The sequence below is a fragment of the Lepidochelys kempii genome, chromosome 14, assembly GCF_965140285.1.
Source record: "Lepidochelys kempii isolate rLepKem1 chromosome 14, rLepKem1.hap1, whole genome shotgun sequence".
Classification (NCBI taxonomy): Eukaryota; Metazoa; Chordata; order Testudines; family Cheloniidae; genus Lepidochelys; species Lepidochelys kempii.
The window spans coordinates 45499331-45514452 of NC_136393.1; the positions used below are offsets into that span (position 1 = coordinate 45499331).

Sequence of the window (15122 nt, forward strand, 5' to 3'; positions counted from 1 at the left end):
TAGGAATACAGAGAACATGAAAAAATGGGGGTTGCCATACCAACTCTAATGAGACTAATCAATTAAGGTGGGCTATTATCAGCAGGCGGGTTACCAAAAGAAACTACACTATCTGCCCAAGAAACTCTCTGTAAAAGCACAGGAACAAGTCTGCACAGACACACCCCTAGAGCCCTGACCTGGGGTCTTCTATCTGCTACACAAGATCCATAAACCTGGACGCCCCATCATCTCAGGCATTGGCACCCTGACAGCAGGATTGTCTGGCTATGTGGACTCTCTCCTCAGGCCCTACGCTACCAGCACTCCCAGCTATCTTCCAGACACCACTGACTTCCTGAGGAAACTACAACGTATTGGTGATCTTCCAGAAAACACCATCCTGGCCACTATGGATGTAGAAGTCCTCTACACCAACATTCCACACAAAGATGGACTACAAGCCATCAGGAACAGTATCCCCGACAATGTCACGGCAAACCTGGTGGCTGAACTTTGTGACTTCATCCTCACCCACAACTATTTCACATTTGGGCACAATGTATACTTTCAAGTCAGCGGCACTGCTATGGGTACCCGCATGGCCCCACAGTATGCCAACATTTTTATGGCTGACTTAGAACAACGCTTCCTCAGCTCTCATCCCCTAATGCCCCTACTCTACTTGCGCTACATTGATGACATCTTCATCATCTGGACCCGTGGAAAAGAAGCCCTTGAGGAATTCCACCATGATTTCAACAATTTCCATCCCACTATCAACCTCAGCCTGGACCAGTCCACACAAGAGATCCACTTCCTGGACATTACAGTACTAATAAGCAATGGTCACATAAACACCACCCTATACTGGAAACCTATTGACATCTATTCCTACCTACATGCCTCCAGCTTTCACCCAGACCACACCACACGATCCATTGTCTACAGCCAAGCTCTAAGATACAAGCACATTTGCTCCAACCCCTCAGACAGAGACAAACACCTACAAGATCTCTCTCAAGCGTTCTTAAAACTACAATACCCACCTGCTGAAGTGAAGAAACAGATTGACAGAGCCCAAAGAGTACCCAGAAGTCACCTACTACAGGACAGGCCCAACAAAGAAAGTAACAGAATGCCACTAGCCATCACCTTCAGCCCCCAACTAAAACCTCTCCAACGCATCATCAAGGATCTACAACCTATCCTGAAGGACGATCCCTCACTCTCACAGATCTTGGGAGACAGGACAGTCCTTGCTTACAGACAGCCCCCAACTTGAAGCAAATACTCACCAGCATCCACACAACAAAGACACAAACCCAGGAACCTATCCTTACAACAAAGCCCATTGCCAACTCTGTCCACATATCTATTCAAGGGATACCATCATAGGACCTGAACACATCAGCCATATCATCAGAGGCTCGTTCCTCTGCACATCTACCAATGTGACATATGCCATCATGTGCCAGCAATGCCCCTCTGCCATATACATTGGCCAAACTGGACCGTCTCTGTGCAAAAGAATAAATGGACCACAAATCAGACATCAAGAATTATAACATTCAAAAAACAGTTGGAGAACACTTCAACCCCCTGGTAACTCAATTTCAGACCTAAAAGTTGCAACTCGTCAACAAAAAAACTTCAAAAACAGACTCCAGTGAGAAACTGCAGAACTGGAATTAATTTGCAAACTAGACACGATTAAATTAGGCTTGAATAAAGACTGGGAGTGGATGGGTCATTTCACGAACTTAAAAACTATTTCCCCATGCTAATTTTTCCCCCTACTGTTACTCATACCTTCTTGTCAACTGTTTGAAAAGGGCCATCCTGATTATCACTACAAACTTTTTTTTTCTCCTGCTGATAGCCCACATTAATTGATTAGTCTTGTTAAAGCTGCTATAGCAACCCCCATTTTATCATGTTCTCTGTATATATATCTATCTTCCTACTGTATTTTCCACTGCATGCATCTGATGAAGTGGGTTTAGCCCACGAAAGCTTATGCCCAAATAAATGTGTTAATCTCTAACGTGCCACAAATACTCCTCGTTCTTTTTACAGCATTGTCTGTTACCCCTGTCGTACGTGGGGATGGTCATATCAGGGTGGCTGTGACGGCCATGCTCACAAAGGTGTGAGGCACAGTCTGGCAGGTGTAACAAACACACATTAAGCTCACTTCACTCATGTGATGAGTTTTGAGACCAGCCTGTTAAATCAGTCAGCACTGCCCTCAAATTACAATATTGCAATAGAAACAGGAACTCTTACGGTGTCACCGTGAGATGTGAGTGCTGAAGCTACTCGCAACTATTAATGACAGGTTTTCAGAGTAGCAGCCCTGTCAGTCTGTATTCGCAAAAAGAAAAGGAGGACTTGTGGCACCTTAGAGACTAACCAATTTATTTGAGCATGAGCTTTCGTGAGCTACAGCTCGCTTAGTCGGATGCAAGATGAAGAGCTCAGAGGAATAAAAAGAATATTTTCAGAAGGAACTAATGTAAAGGAGTGAAACTGCCCAGACTGGATTTCAAAGGAATGAAACTCAGGGGAACAGGGACAGGGGCTAGGAGCTTTACGCAGACACAGGAACTGAGACCTGGATTTTTTTAAACACTTGAAGCAGCTGTGACAGTGAGATCTGGGGCGGTGTCTGTAAATATTTCACTGGATCAAGTCTCTTTTAGCAGCTCAGTAACATCTTATACCGGGGGGAGAGCGGCCCTGTCCAGGCTCTGCGATGCACTGGGCCTTTAAGGACACGGCCCTGGGAAATGGGAGCTAAAATCCTAGGGAAGCTTGGCAGGAAAACGCCTCTTCCCCCACTTATTTTTTTCCAACCACTGCAGCTGGCTCAGCCCATCTGGGGGAATTTTTATCCCCTCTGCCCCACCCTATTCCCGGGTTTCCCGCTCCGCACGGCCTGGCAGGGCCTGTGCCCCGGCTCTCACCCCCCTCTGCCCCCTGCGCCCCGCACACACCGGGAGCTGGCGGCAGCTTTCCTGGGCCCGGGGCAGGGAATCGCAGCCAGCTCCGCTGGGAGCAGCCTGGGGCCAAACCCTCCCGCTGCAGCCCAGGGGTGCCGGGGCGGGGGGCGGGTCTCTCTTACCTTCCCTCCGAGCGGGGCCCCCCGGGGCAGGGGCCGGGCCGGGAAGGGGCCCTGGCCGGGCTGGGGGCTCTGCCCTGGGAGAGGCTCCCGGGGAGCAGCGGGCAGGGCCCGGCTGGAGGTTCCCCTCTCGCGGCTGCAGCCCGGGCTCCGGGCTCCCAGCACCAGCCGCCGGGGCGCGGGGATCTCGCCGGGAGCCAGAGTCCCCGCAGCGGCTGCGAGTCACTTCCTGCGGCCGGGCCTGAGCCCCGCGATCGCTCCCCACAGCTGCTCCTGGGTCCTAGTGATAAACGCACCAGGACTTAGCCAGAAGTCCCCCTGCGCCCTGTGAACCCCACCACTCCTGGACTCCGGCAGCTTCTCCCAGCATTAAGGGAGCATCCTGCATAGAAACGTCTCAGTCAGCATTCAGTCTCGCTTGCAGCCTCCCTGCACTTTCCTGGCTTATACACCACCCCAGTGGAATTAAATAGCAGAAGGATCTGAGTCCTCGCTCCCACTCCCTTCACTCAGAGCCTGTCTGACCTCCAGGGCTCCCCTTCCACTCTAGTCTCTGTAATCCTGATGATGCTGGACCCAAGGTTTCTGAGGGGGGCTACATCCCCAATCTTGTTGCCATCACTCAGGACAGAGGCTAGGGCGGGGGTTCTCAGACTTTTGGACTGGTGACCCCTTTCACACAACAAGCCTCTGAGTGCAACCCCCCTTATACATTAAAAATACTTTTTTATATACTTAACACCACTGTAAATGCTGGAGGCAAAGCACAGTTTGGGGTGGAGGCTAACAGCTTGCGACCCCTCATGTAATAACCTCGAGACCCCCTGAGGAGTCCCGACCTGCAGTTTGAGAACCCCTGGGCTAGGGTGTTGTATCCCCAGTCCAGGGTTCTCTCTTCACTCCGGACACTTCCCTGATGTCTCCACTCAGCATTGTATAGAGTTCAGAACAAATGCAATTTATTAAACAGCAAGTAATAAAAAAATTAAGGGGAAAAAATGGGAAAAGCTAAAGGAAAACACGTCACCCGGCATGGGGGAACCACAACCAGCATCTCTGGAATGCCAGGGCAGTTCACAGTCTGTTCCTCCTACGTCCCAGGCCTCCTCCTCAGGCCCTGTCTGTGCTGCAGAGATGCGGTGGGTCCAACATTTGCTCTGACAGTGGACCCGTGCCTTCAGGCTCTAGGTGGCAGGACCCTTCTTCCCAGTGTCAGGCCCCTCCTGTCGGGGTTACAATCCCCCTTCCAGTCTGGCCTTCAAGGTCCTTTGGCTGGGGGCGTCTCTCTGTGTTGATCCCTCTGCCTGGGGTCTCCCTCACTCTCCCCATCTGCTCACGGCACCTGGCTCTGGACGGCTCCAGCTTCCCTCTGCCTCCAGCTCAGCTCCCTGGGCTGCTCCTCTCTGCTTCTAGCTGGTGCTGCTCTGCTCCCGGCACAGCTCAGGCTGCTGCTCTCCCCTTAGCTCTGCCCTTCTCTGGCAAGCAGCTCCAGCTCACACAGAGGATGGGCTCCTGACTCCCTCATTGGCCGGCCTGTCCTGCTAAAGAGACTGACCAAGAGCATTAGTCTCTCCCCATTGGCCCTTGGGACTAATCTCAAGGTATTTATTTCTCACTGGCCCTTCCTCTTTCTTTTGGGAGAGGGCCAACCAAAGCCCCCCCAACTAAGTTTCAGTGAGGGGCCAACATTCCCCTTACTCAGATACACATCAAAATAATTGTAATTTATTTATTGTTAGCTAGTAACTCTGCTGCTGTTAAAAGTTATATTTATATGTTGGTTAATATTTTTCACAGCCTCTCAGCCAGCAACATGGGTTGCCAACCAGGTAATATTTTAAAACCAGATACTACAGGAGGGTGCCAGAACCTCTCCTGCCCTGCTTCTTCTCCCCAAGGTCCCACCCCTACCCTACCTAGTCTCCCCAAGGTCCTGCCTCGTCCCCTGGGGCTCCTCCCCCATCCATTCCTCTTCCCCCCTCCCTGTCCAGGTTAGGAGGGACTGCCTGTGGAGTCAGGGCTGGGAGATGCAGCTGCCCGGCTGAATAGGGGCTGATGAGGGTGATGACCTGGTGCCTCCCCGCCCGCAGTAACTAGACTTTGGATGTCCGGTCAGTAGATTTGACCAGACAAGTGTCAGGTCCCCTTTTTGACTGGCCACCCTAACAGCACCCAATATGCAATAAGTGCTGGGAATGCGTCGGGGACAACTTTTGCTTTCTGATGGTGGGGGAACTAACCATGGGAAAGCTGGGTTAGACTCAGTTCTGACCAGCAGGGAGGAATTTGTTGGTCTATATAAATTACTGTAAGGTGGGTGCACAACTAAAGACTGCACTCAGAGTAGTTATCAATGGTCTGGTGTCAATCTGGGAGGGGAATGATGCGGGGAGGGGGAGAAGCCCCAGGTGGCTTCCTCCACTCTTTAGGGGGAAAAGCCCACCCAGAGCTTGTGGGACAGTCAGAAGAGACCAGGCTCTCAGCTCCCCACACTGCCCCTCTTAGGTCGTGGAAGCGGCCCTCGTGAGGACGCACCCTAGCGACCCAAGCAGGATAGTGTGAACATTGGCTACAGCAGTCATTACTGTGGTGTCTGTAAGTCAACCTAATATAGGTCAATTTAGGTTTGGAGTGTAGACGTACCCTTACAAGCAAAAGGATTTCTCTCACCCAAAAGCTTTCAGCAGTCCATGCTCATTGGAAAGCCTTCCAGCTCGGACCACTCCCCCAGCTCAATGATGCTCCTATTGCCTTTCAAGGGATCTTGCTGCCCTCAGTAGAGATGGGGGAGGGGAGATGGCCAGAGGCTTTGCCCCCCTTCTTATACTCTGACCCTTTATACTGGCAAGGTCTTTGCTGGGTCAGGGAATCAGGCAACTCCATGGCATATGTGAGCTCTAAAGCATCCTACCCATAGGTGCCAACTTCTGCTGGCGCTGGTGGGTGCTTGACCCCACTCTGCCCCTGCCCCACCCCCTCCCCCATTCCAACCCCTTCCCCAAATCCCCACCCTGGCCCTGCCTCCTCTCCCCTCCCTCCCGGAGCTTGTTATGCCATGAAACAGCTGTTTTGCAGCGGCAAGCGCTGGGAGGGGAAGTGGGGACGCGGCGCGCTCAGGGGAGGAGGCGGAGGCGAGGTGGGGTGAGGGGAGCTTGGCTGCCGGTGGGTGCAGAGCAATTTTTCCACGGAGTCAGCGCCTATGGCCCTACAGATAAATTGTACGTGTCTTTGTTTACCCCTTTCTTCCTCTTGGTGGATGGCCAGATAATAGTTTTCTAACACCGACGGCCAGTCCTTTGTCATCTCTGAGGAGCTAGTCTGTGGGTGTTCCCCAGAACTATGACATATTTCAGTAACAAATAGGGTTACCGTATGTCTGGGATTTACCAGACAGAGCCTCTTTATTTAGCCTGCTCTCTCTGACCGAGCAATTTCCCCATAACAGCCAATGTCCGGGGGTTTTGCAGAGCAGACACACTGTAGCTCAGAAACAGCCCTGATTGGTCAGCTACCCAACTGGGCTCCCCTCCTGCACCCACAGCTGATTGGTCCATTCCCCTGCACACCTGCAGCTGATTAATTGCTGCCGGATCCCAACCCCCCAGGCCCCCGCCCTGAGGAGGGCGGCCTGCAGATAGGCCCTGACTGATAGCTGTCACGGTGTTGTGGGCTTGTTCAAGCACCCTGCCACTGTGACAGTGACTGACACTGCCCTCACCTTATGAATACCCCCACCACAACCCCTCTAACCCACAGCTCCCCATCCCCCCAGTTCCCACCCCTCAGCGGTGTCCTCTTTTTGGGCACCTGGAATATGGTCACCCTAGTAACAAACGTACAGTGAAATCTCACCCTACATGCAGTGGTGTTACACGCATTTCAACGGCACAATATTCAGCAGATCATGAGTTTTCCAGCGATCCCACACCAGGCACACTTTGTGCACAATATATCAGAACCCTACACAAGTGGTGAACATGGAGAGCAGGGGTTAGTCACAAGAGGGATCAGTGTTGGGTGGAGTGGGGCAAAGAGAGTCTCTGTCATCCCAACACAGGACACTGCGGTGAGGGGGAGGCGGAGACCAGCTGGGCTGTCAGGTTCCTCATCTCCCTCTGGTCTCAGCAATGGGGGTCGACCTGGCTTCAAGGCTGCCCAGGTCTATTGACATCCCCAGCTCCCTTCCTGCCTGCACCTAACCTCGGCAACTCAGCAATATGGAAACACTGCCCCCTCCCCCAATCCTTGTTTGGGGTGTTGTTCTTGGTCCTTCAGAGTTCAGGGGCAGCTTCCCATGACACTCACAGGCCAAGTCTAGTGGCTCTCTGGCTCTGATGCAGCGAGTTCACAGTTCTCAGCCCCAGCTGTCTGGCTCTGAGGAGCAAACCCAGCATTTTCCCAGCTCTGTTCCCCCACTCCCCCTGCCCCAACCTTCTCCCCCTCCCAACGGTATCTCACATCACTGCAGGGATCAGGCAGCAACTTCATTTCTGTTTCAATCTCTTCCTCTTGGAGTGTGGATCTAGTTTGCACCTTCAGCGTTTGTGCTGTGAGATAATGATCATTGTTCAAACCCCACCAAAAAAACCTCATAACAAAGATAAATAAAGATAAAGATAGATAAAGATTAAAATAAAATAAAATCTAAAAAAATACTATTCTGGCAAATTATCATTAGTCTCATGAAGTTCTCAATAAATCTGAGTTACATTCTGTCAAACTCAACTGATATCAATGCATGTGACCAAACGGCCTTCATGAAGAGGGAAAAACCCACAATCCAGGGTGGGCTATAAGACACTTTCATGTTCTCAGAGAATCCTTCAAGATTCAAATCCAGAAAATAAATGTACCCATTTTTTCTTTAGTAGCAAAACCAGCTTCACTTCTCCCCTCATTATTTGGTTGTATTAGTTGCAAAAGTTTTAGCAGCACTGTATTAAAAGAAAAAGAAAGACAAAAAAAAACCTGGACCAAGATCTGGACTCAGCCTAGAAAAAGCCTGGAAGCAACTCTACCAGTAGGTGGAAAGAGGGCTATAAGATCTGAAATGTCAAATTCTGCTTTGAGGTTCATTGGGATTTCCCCACCCACTCCCAGGTCTGTGACACTTCCTTCTCCAGCCCTCCAGAGTCTGATTTAGGATCACAGACATCAAAACTGTGATTCCTCAGTATGGAGAGCCAGGGACATGATGGTAAGTGACACCTTGAGAGGCGGAGGGGTAGACTGAGGAGAAGATAAAACTGTCCATTGCTGGGACAGTGTCGAGGGATGGGAGAAGGAGGGAATCCTTTGGACTCACCCCATCACCCTCAAATAGCACAGAAGCTAAAACACCACGGTTTACTGTCCCTGCTCCCCATTTATTTAGCATCTAGTTAATTCTGCTCCATAATAAGACAGAAAATGTACAAACAGTAAATGCTTTTTAGCATGGCCTGGAGTAATCTGAGACTATCTGAGAATGCGACAATCTGGCCCCAAAGGGGGAATTTAGGGACTAACAATCACTCCGATAGTTGGGAGGGCGTCAGAACATATAAGTAAGGCTACGATTTTGTTACGGAAGTCACGGAATCTGTGACTACCAGAGACCTCCGTGACTTCACCCCGTTTGGCTCGGAGCCTTGGAGTCCCCACGCAGCCCGTGGTGGCTCAGAGCTGCCCCCCTGATCATTGATCCTGTGACTTGTCCATGACTTTTACTAAACATATCCATGACAAAATCTTAGCCCTACGCATAAGATGCTCAGGGAGTGTTTACAATAGGAAATCTGGTGGAGAGTCACAGAGACGGGCTGGCTAATCCCGACCACATTTCCTACCATAGACAGACCCTCGAAGGCAGAGGTGGGATCTCCAGGTCTCCCACAAAGGGCCCTGTGGGAATCAGCCCTTCTCAGTGGTGCTGTCTGAATGCAGAGGGGGCAGGGGGAAGGGGCAGAAGGGGAGAGTGAGGAGAGCCAGCACCTCTCTACCCCAGTGCTCTCCCTCGCTTCTATCCCATGATCCCCAAACACTCGATATCCCCAGCACCCAGCTCCACCAGCCCCAACCATTCAATCCCCAGAACCCATTGGCCTGGTCCCTTAACGTTTGATCCCCTGGAGCCCAGCACCCTGGAGGATTTGGGGAGGGGAGGAGTTACCTTCCCCCTGCAGGGAACAGCTCCAGGTAAGTCGGGGAGCCCAGCCCAGGGGCTGGTGGAAGATGGGAGGTGGGAACAAGTGTCTAGAGTGAAGGGGGGCCTGGCCCAAGTGTCCTTCTCATCTCCATGGCAGGGGGATCCTGGCTGGGAGGGGAAGGGAGAGGGGGGAACTTTAGCCAGGCAGAGAGAGCAGCTGAAGAAGTTTCTCTCTCTTCCTTCCCTTCTGTGACCCATCAGCTCAGCAGCCAGGGCTGCAGCAGGGAGGAGGGGCTGATTGAGACTTCTCCTCCTCTGCCTGAGGTTTGCTTAGACCAGGCAGAGCCAGAGGGTCACTGACCAGCTGCTGCTTGACTTCTGCTGGATCCTCACCCCAGTGACGGGCAGCTGAATCCTTGGGAGCCTAATGCCCCTGATGTGTGTGGGAAGTGAGGAAATGGGTTGGTCGCCATGGCCAGCCCCAGTCAGGGCACTCGGAGAATTTCCCTGCTGTGCAGAGGAGTCTCTGATGTCCAATGTGGGGTTACCGTCACTTGGAGCATTTTCCACACTGAGAACATCTCAGAGGTTACTTTCCTGTGTGGATTTGTAGATGCCTGATACTCCAGGAGCACCAAATGAAGCTTCCCCCACATTCAAGTTCCCTCCATTGTTTGGATCACTGGTGTGTGAGCTCAGATTGAATCTTTTCCTACTGTCAAGCTATTCCTAGGGTCTCTCACATCTTTGCGGATTCTCTGATGTTTAATGAGGTGCGATAGCTGAATTAAACTTTTCCCAGAGGCAAGGCATTTATGAAATTCTGAGCAGGCTCCCAGAGGGGTTAGGGGAGCATGCTGAGCTTGATCAATTAGGACAAACTGCAAAGAATGGGGCAGACAATCCCCAAAACGGGTGGATATTCCAATACTTACATTCACCAAGCCAGCAATAAAACACCTTCTATGCATATCTTACTGGTTTCCCAAAAGCCAAAAACACAGTTCCCTTAAAGCACAGGTAGTCAATTCTTTTTTGTCAAGGTCAAAATTTCTTTGTCAAGGTATAGACAAGGTCCACACTCCAGAGAAAATAATAATAAAAAAACCCACAACAGTAATAATAAATACTAAATTTTCAGGGTTCCGTTTAAAAGCATCCAGGTATCTAGATTTGGCTCACAGACTGCCTATTGACTACCCCTGCCTTAAACCAAGCCAGCCTTGGGCTCCCTCCCAGACAGCCCAGTTAAATATAATGCGGATTAGTGAAAAATCTTGTTCATCATCTAAAAGGTTCTACCAATCCCAAAGGATCGGAGACATTAGCCAAGAAGTTAAGGAATACTTCAGTTCTTACCCATATACATGCTTACAGCCAATTCTGATTAACAAAAGTAAAACGTATTAAAAGAAGAAAAGAATGAGTCTTGATCATTATACATACAGACACGAAGAGAGTCCTTAGGCCAGTTTCATGGCAGAGATGGTGCTTTAGAATTGAAGAGTCCTTTTTAGAATCATTTCATCGGGTTCTAGTCTAATGTCAAAATGTTCAATATCAGGGCAGTCCAAAGGGGACTGGAGATCTCAGTCTTATGACTCAAACTCCTCCCGAATAAAGCTTAAGAAGATCTGAGAGAAAAGGATCACGTCCCAACAGCTTTCACACAGATTTTTGCAGCCTCTCAACAGCACGTAGTCCTGGGGTGAACAATAGGCTTTTGAAGGAACCTTATATTTCCTAAACATCAGCGGCAACTGACTACATGGATTAACATAAGGTGATTATCCATTCAGCAGTTCATAGACTGTTTACCACAAACTTTACAGAGACATGCAGACAATGACATTATTACACCCAAGTTTTATTTAAATGTTAATTTTTCCTTTTGATCTCCACATTAACAGAATACAGCCCTAGAGAGGAACCGTTTGGTTATATTGTTAACCTCTAACAAGATATAGGTAAACAGAGACTACTACAGCTACCATCTTCTTCCAATTCTTTAGGAATACAAATATACATTTCAAAGCTCAAGCCTATAGAACATGGAATGGCCCTAAATACCATTTACACACTTACGAAGCATGGCTCTAAAGGTTGAATCAGCCTGCCAGTTGCTTCACCCTTTCTGGCTATGGATCACAGAAGTTTAGATGCTGTGTGGATTCTGTCATGTTTAATGAGGTGTGATCTCTGTGTGAAACTTTTCCCACAGTCCAGGCACTTATGGGGTCTCTCTCGTGTATGGATTCTCCCATGTTTAACAAGGCCCGATATCTGTGTGAAACTTTTCCAACAGTCCAAGCACTTAAGGGGTTTCTCTCCTGTGTGGGTTCTCAGATGTGAAACAATGACTGATCTGTGTCTGAAACTTTTCCCACAGTCCAAACACTTATGGGGTCTCTCTCCTGCATGGATTGTATGATATGAAACAAGGGCAGATCTCTGTGTGAAACTTTTACCACAGTCCAAGCATTTGTGGGGTTCCTCTCCTGTGTGAATTCTCTGATGTGTTATAAGGTCTGACTTCCAACATAAACCATTCCCGCAGTTGAGGCACTTATAATGTCTCTCTCCTGTGTGGATTGCCTGATGTTTAACAAGGTCTGACCTCCATATGAAACTTTTCCCACAGTCCAAGCACTTATGGGGTCTCTCTCCTGTGTGGCCTCTCTGATGTGTAATTAGTGCTGACTTCCAGTAGAAAGATTTCCTGCACTCGAGGCATCGAGAAGGTTTCTCTCCTGTGTGGCTTCTCCCATGGTTATTCAGGTCTGAGCGATTATTGAAGCTTTCCCCATGGTCCAAGCATTGAAGGGGTTTCTCTCCAGTATGGATTGTCTGATGTGTCACAAGCTGTGATCTCAGAATGAATCCTTTCCCACATTCGAGGCACTGATAGGGTTTCTCTTCATTGGGATTTCTCTGCTGGGCTGTGGGATCCTTGTGTCCTCCCCCACATATAATAGATTCATCCACTTCCCCAGGAACATCCTCATGAGGATTACGATCCGCATTCTCACTCACTCTCTTAGCACCTGCTGGGAGAGAGACAATCCAGACAGGAGTCATTGTGCAGGGGAGAAAGAGGAATAGCACCGACGGAAAACCCAACACATTAAAGTTGCGAAGAATCAGCAATTGGATTTTGCCTCCACATCCCACCCAAATACTCACAGGGAAGGAAAGTTGGGAAGGAAACTCCTGGAGCAAAGAGGCTGGGCGGAATGGCATGAGCGATATCTGCTGACTACAGCCCTGCGCTGGCCGAGGCGAGGAAGAACTGAGGGTGCTTCCACACACCACATTCTGGGGAGTCTCAACTCTTTCCTTCATTCCCCAGATGGTTTCTGTGTCAGCCCTCACCTGTGCGGGTACCTCTCAGGATCTATCTTTCCTCGCAGGCCTGGAGATCTGGGACCTACGGCTCCACCCTTTGTTCCAGCTGGGAGATCAGGTCAGGTTTGGGAATGGGAAATCCTGCACAGGGAGTGAAATCAGACCAAATCAGGGTGCATGGAGGATTGAGAGACTGCGTGGCACAAAGGACATTCCATGTCCTGGTGCTGTGCTGGAGGAATGTGGAATCCAAGAAAAAGGGAACAGGGTTGCTGAGCCCCGTTGGGAGAGGCAGAAATCTGGGGAGGTGAGGGGAATTGTTACACCCTCACTAGGAGTTCCCAGGATCTGTGCAATCTGTGGGCCTTGCTGACGCACACCCAGCTCTAGAGTTAAACCCCTGCCTATTTCTAAACCTGCGGAGGCCAGAGCCCTCCCCATGGCTGGCGCTAGTCCCAAGGAGGGAGGTAAATAAGGATTCTGTGTGCGACTGGGAATCAATACAGACAGGACAATGAATGAATTCTACCCCTTTGAAAGTTGGAGGTGTGGGGATAGTTTAGTTTGTCCATTGGGTTTTGACTCCCATGTCCCAGTGGAGAGGGTACGGAGATGCAAGTCTCTCTCATGGCAGCTGTGCATTATGGAACCCATTCGCCTCTGATCTAACTGACCAGGGAAGAAACTGACCACATTCAGACACGGAGGCCCCCCAGTTTCTAATAATCGAGGGGACAGGAGTCACTTACCCAGCGAGGTCACCGTCTCGTAGTTCTCCTGCATGACGTCCCTGTAGAGGGCTCTCTGAGCGGGGTCCAGCAGAGCCCCCTGCCCCTGGGTGAAATAAATAGCCACATCCCCAAAGGTCACTGGCCCCTGAAACAACAAGAGTCCCCCACTCAGCGCCTGCTGCCCCAGCCACAATCCCACTAGTCACGGGAAAGGAAGAAAAAAAAGAAGCAGCAGCAGCTCTGGGAGGGCCAGAGAAGCAGAATCCCTCTCCCACCCTATAGCAGCCATGTGGCTTCAGGGGGTGAGGAGAAAGTGAGAGCTCCTTGTCCCGCCCCTCCAGCCAGTACAGGGAGCAGGGCAGGGTCTACTCATTTCCCACACACCTGCCATCCACAGGCAGAGACGGGAAGCAGAGCTCTGAGCCGGGGACCGGGACAGGAATCCCAACAGCGTCCCTTTGTATTTCACAGCAGCCTCTGGCTAGTGGGTTCAGGCTCCAGCACTGGGAATCTGGAAAATGTTCCAAGCCCTGTTTCCTGTTTCATAAATGGGGAAAGCTCCCCCCTGCCAATGGGCCTATTCAGAAAATCAGCAGGTTTATCACACTCTGTTTCCTCCCTGCCGCACCCTCCCGCCCCCAGCACCTCCCTGAAAAATCCCCTACCTGAGCTGGCTCCATCACAGCCATTTCCCTTCCCTGTCTCCTGGAAGATGAGTTGATCTGGAGCGAAATCTGGATGATTCCTCAGCTTGTCGGGTTGAGAGGGGCGATGGGGGATGTTTCAGAAAGGGCTGGAGTCCATGTCACACCCCGATTCCGCCAGGCTGTTTCCCTTGAGTCAGATGCTCTTGACTTTGCCACGCTGGGAAGAAACCCAGTTAGTTTATTGCCACCAAGGCCAGGCCCCTCCCAGCAGAACTGAACCCATCAGGACACTTTGAGACTCTCCCAGTAACAGTATCTCTGAGCCAAATGTTAGAAAAAGAGCAGAATCAAAGGAGCCAGTTTTGGGGATTCCCCCTGACACCATCCCCAAAGGCAGCGCCTGTCCCCCAACTCTACAAGCAGCGCAGTGATTCAAGATAGTCAGCAACTGGCTTTTCCTCTCTCAGCTCCTCCCCTTGTTCCCAGGAGTATCAGTCTGCCCAGGATAATGCAGGGAATGGATCTGGGCAGGTCTGGGGACTTCTCTTCCCCACTTACTGTTCCTGCTACCCCGTTCAGTCTCTCTACTCTCCCTTTTTATCATCTTCCTTCTCCCTGGGAGAACTGGTGACTGCCCCATTGAGTGGGCATTTGCTCTCATTAGGCAGATCCTGCCACTGCTAACAGGGATTTGAACCTGGCTGTATCCATGGGGGCAGCAGCTCTGGGACTCACAGACACAGGGGGAGCCCCTCCCTACAAAGGCCAAATTCAGCAGCAGGTCCCTGAAAGGGGCCCTTTGTGCAGAGTCACTTTCCTGCCATATGTAGTAGGAGAAACTGCTCCCTGTAGGAATTTGCTACTTAGGGTGTACTGAGTGTGTTCACAAGAACCGAGCATGCTCAGTAACAGCTGCTGAAGTCACTGCCCTTCACCCAGCCTTTATTAGCCATAAGATTCTGCAGACTGCTTTTTACAGGGCTTAAAAAGGGGGGCAAATCAGGGTGTGTGTGTGTTGGCCAGATTCTGAGCAGGGGGCAAAAATTCATTGGTCGGGGGGGGGGTGTCAAGCAGCTGGAAGCAGCGTTAGGATAGCGGCTGAAGGGCAAAATCTGCGGGGGAAGGAGCTGGGATTAAGCTGAGGGGTAAGGCCCTGCCAGAGGGTAAAA

At 50.6% G+C, this 15122-nt stretch overlaps 1 protein-coding gene across 1 annotated transcript; it reads right to left on the reverse strand.

Annotated features, from left to right (window-relative positions):
* Positions 1 to 10071: 10071 nt before the first annotated feature.
* LOC140897867 (uncharacterized) lies at positions 10072 to 14879 on the reverse strand. The gene is made up of 3 exons (XM_073311056.2): positions 13972 to 14879; positions 13325 to 13451; positions 10072 to 12277 (listed from the first exon to the last, which is right to left on the reverse strand). The coding sequence occupies exons 1-3, from the start codon at positions 13993 to 13995 to the stop codon at positions 11376 to 11378; spliced, it is 1053 nt and encodes a 350-aa protein (XP_073167157.1). The 5' UTR covers positions 13996 to 14879; the 3' UTR covers positions 10072 to 11375.
* Between the last annotated feature and the right edge of the window lie 243 nt (positions 14880 to 15122).

Bases quoted from the DNA above. Each gene is read 5' to 3' on its own strand.
- LOC140897867 (XM_073311056.2), bottom strand. From the start codon at position 13,995: ATGGCTGTGATGGAGCCAGCTCAG. The intron at 13,452-13,971 runs GTAGGGGATTTT...TTGTTGTTTCAG, and splicing joins CTGTGATGGAGCCAGCTCAG to GGGCCAGTGACCTTTGGGGA. The intron at 12,278-13,324 runs GTAAGTGACTCC...TCTCTCTCCCAG, and splicing joins CGAGACGGTGACCTCGCTGG to CAGGTGCTAAGAGAGTGAGT.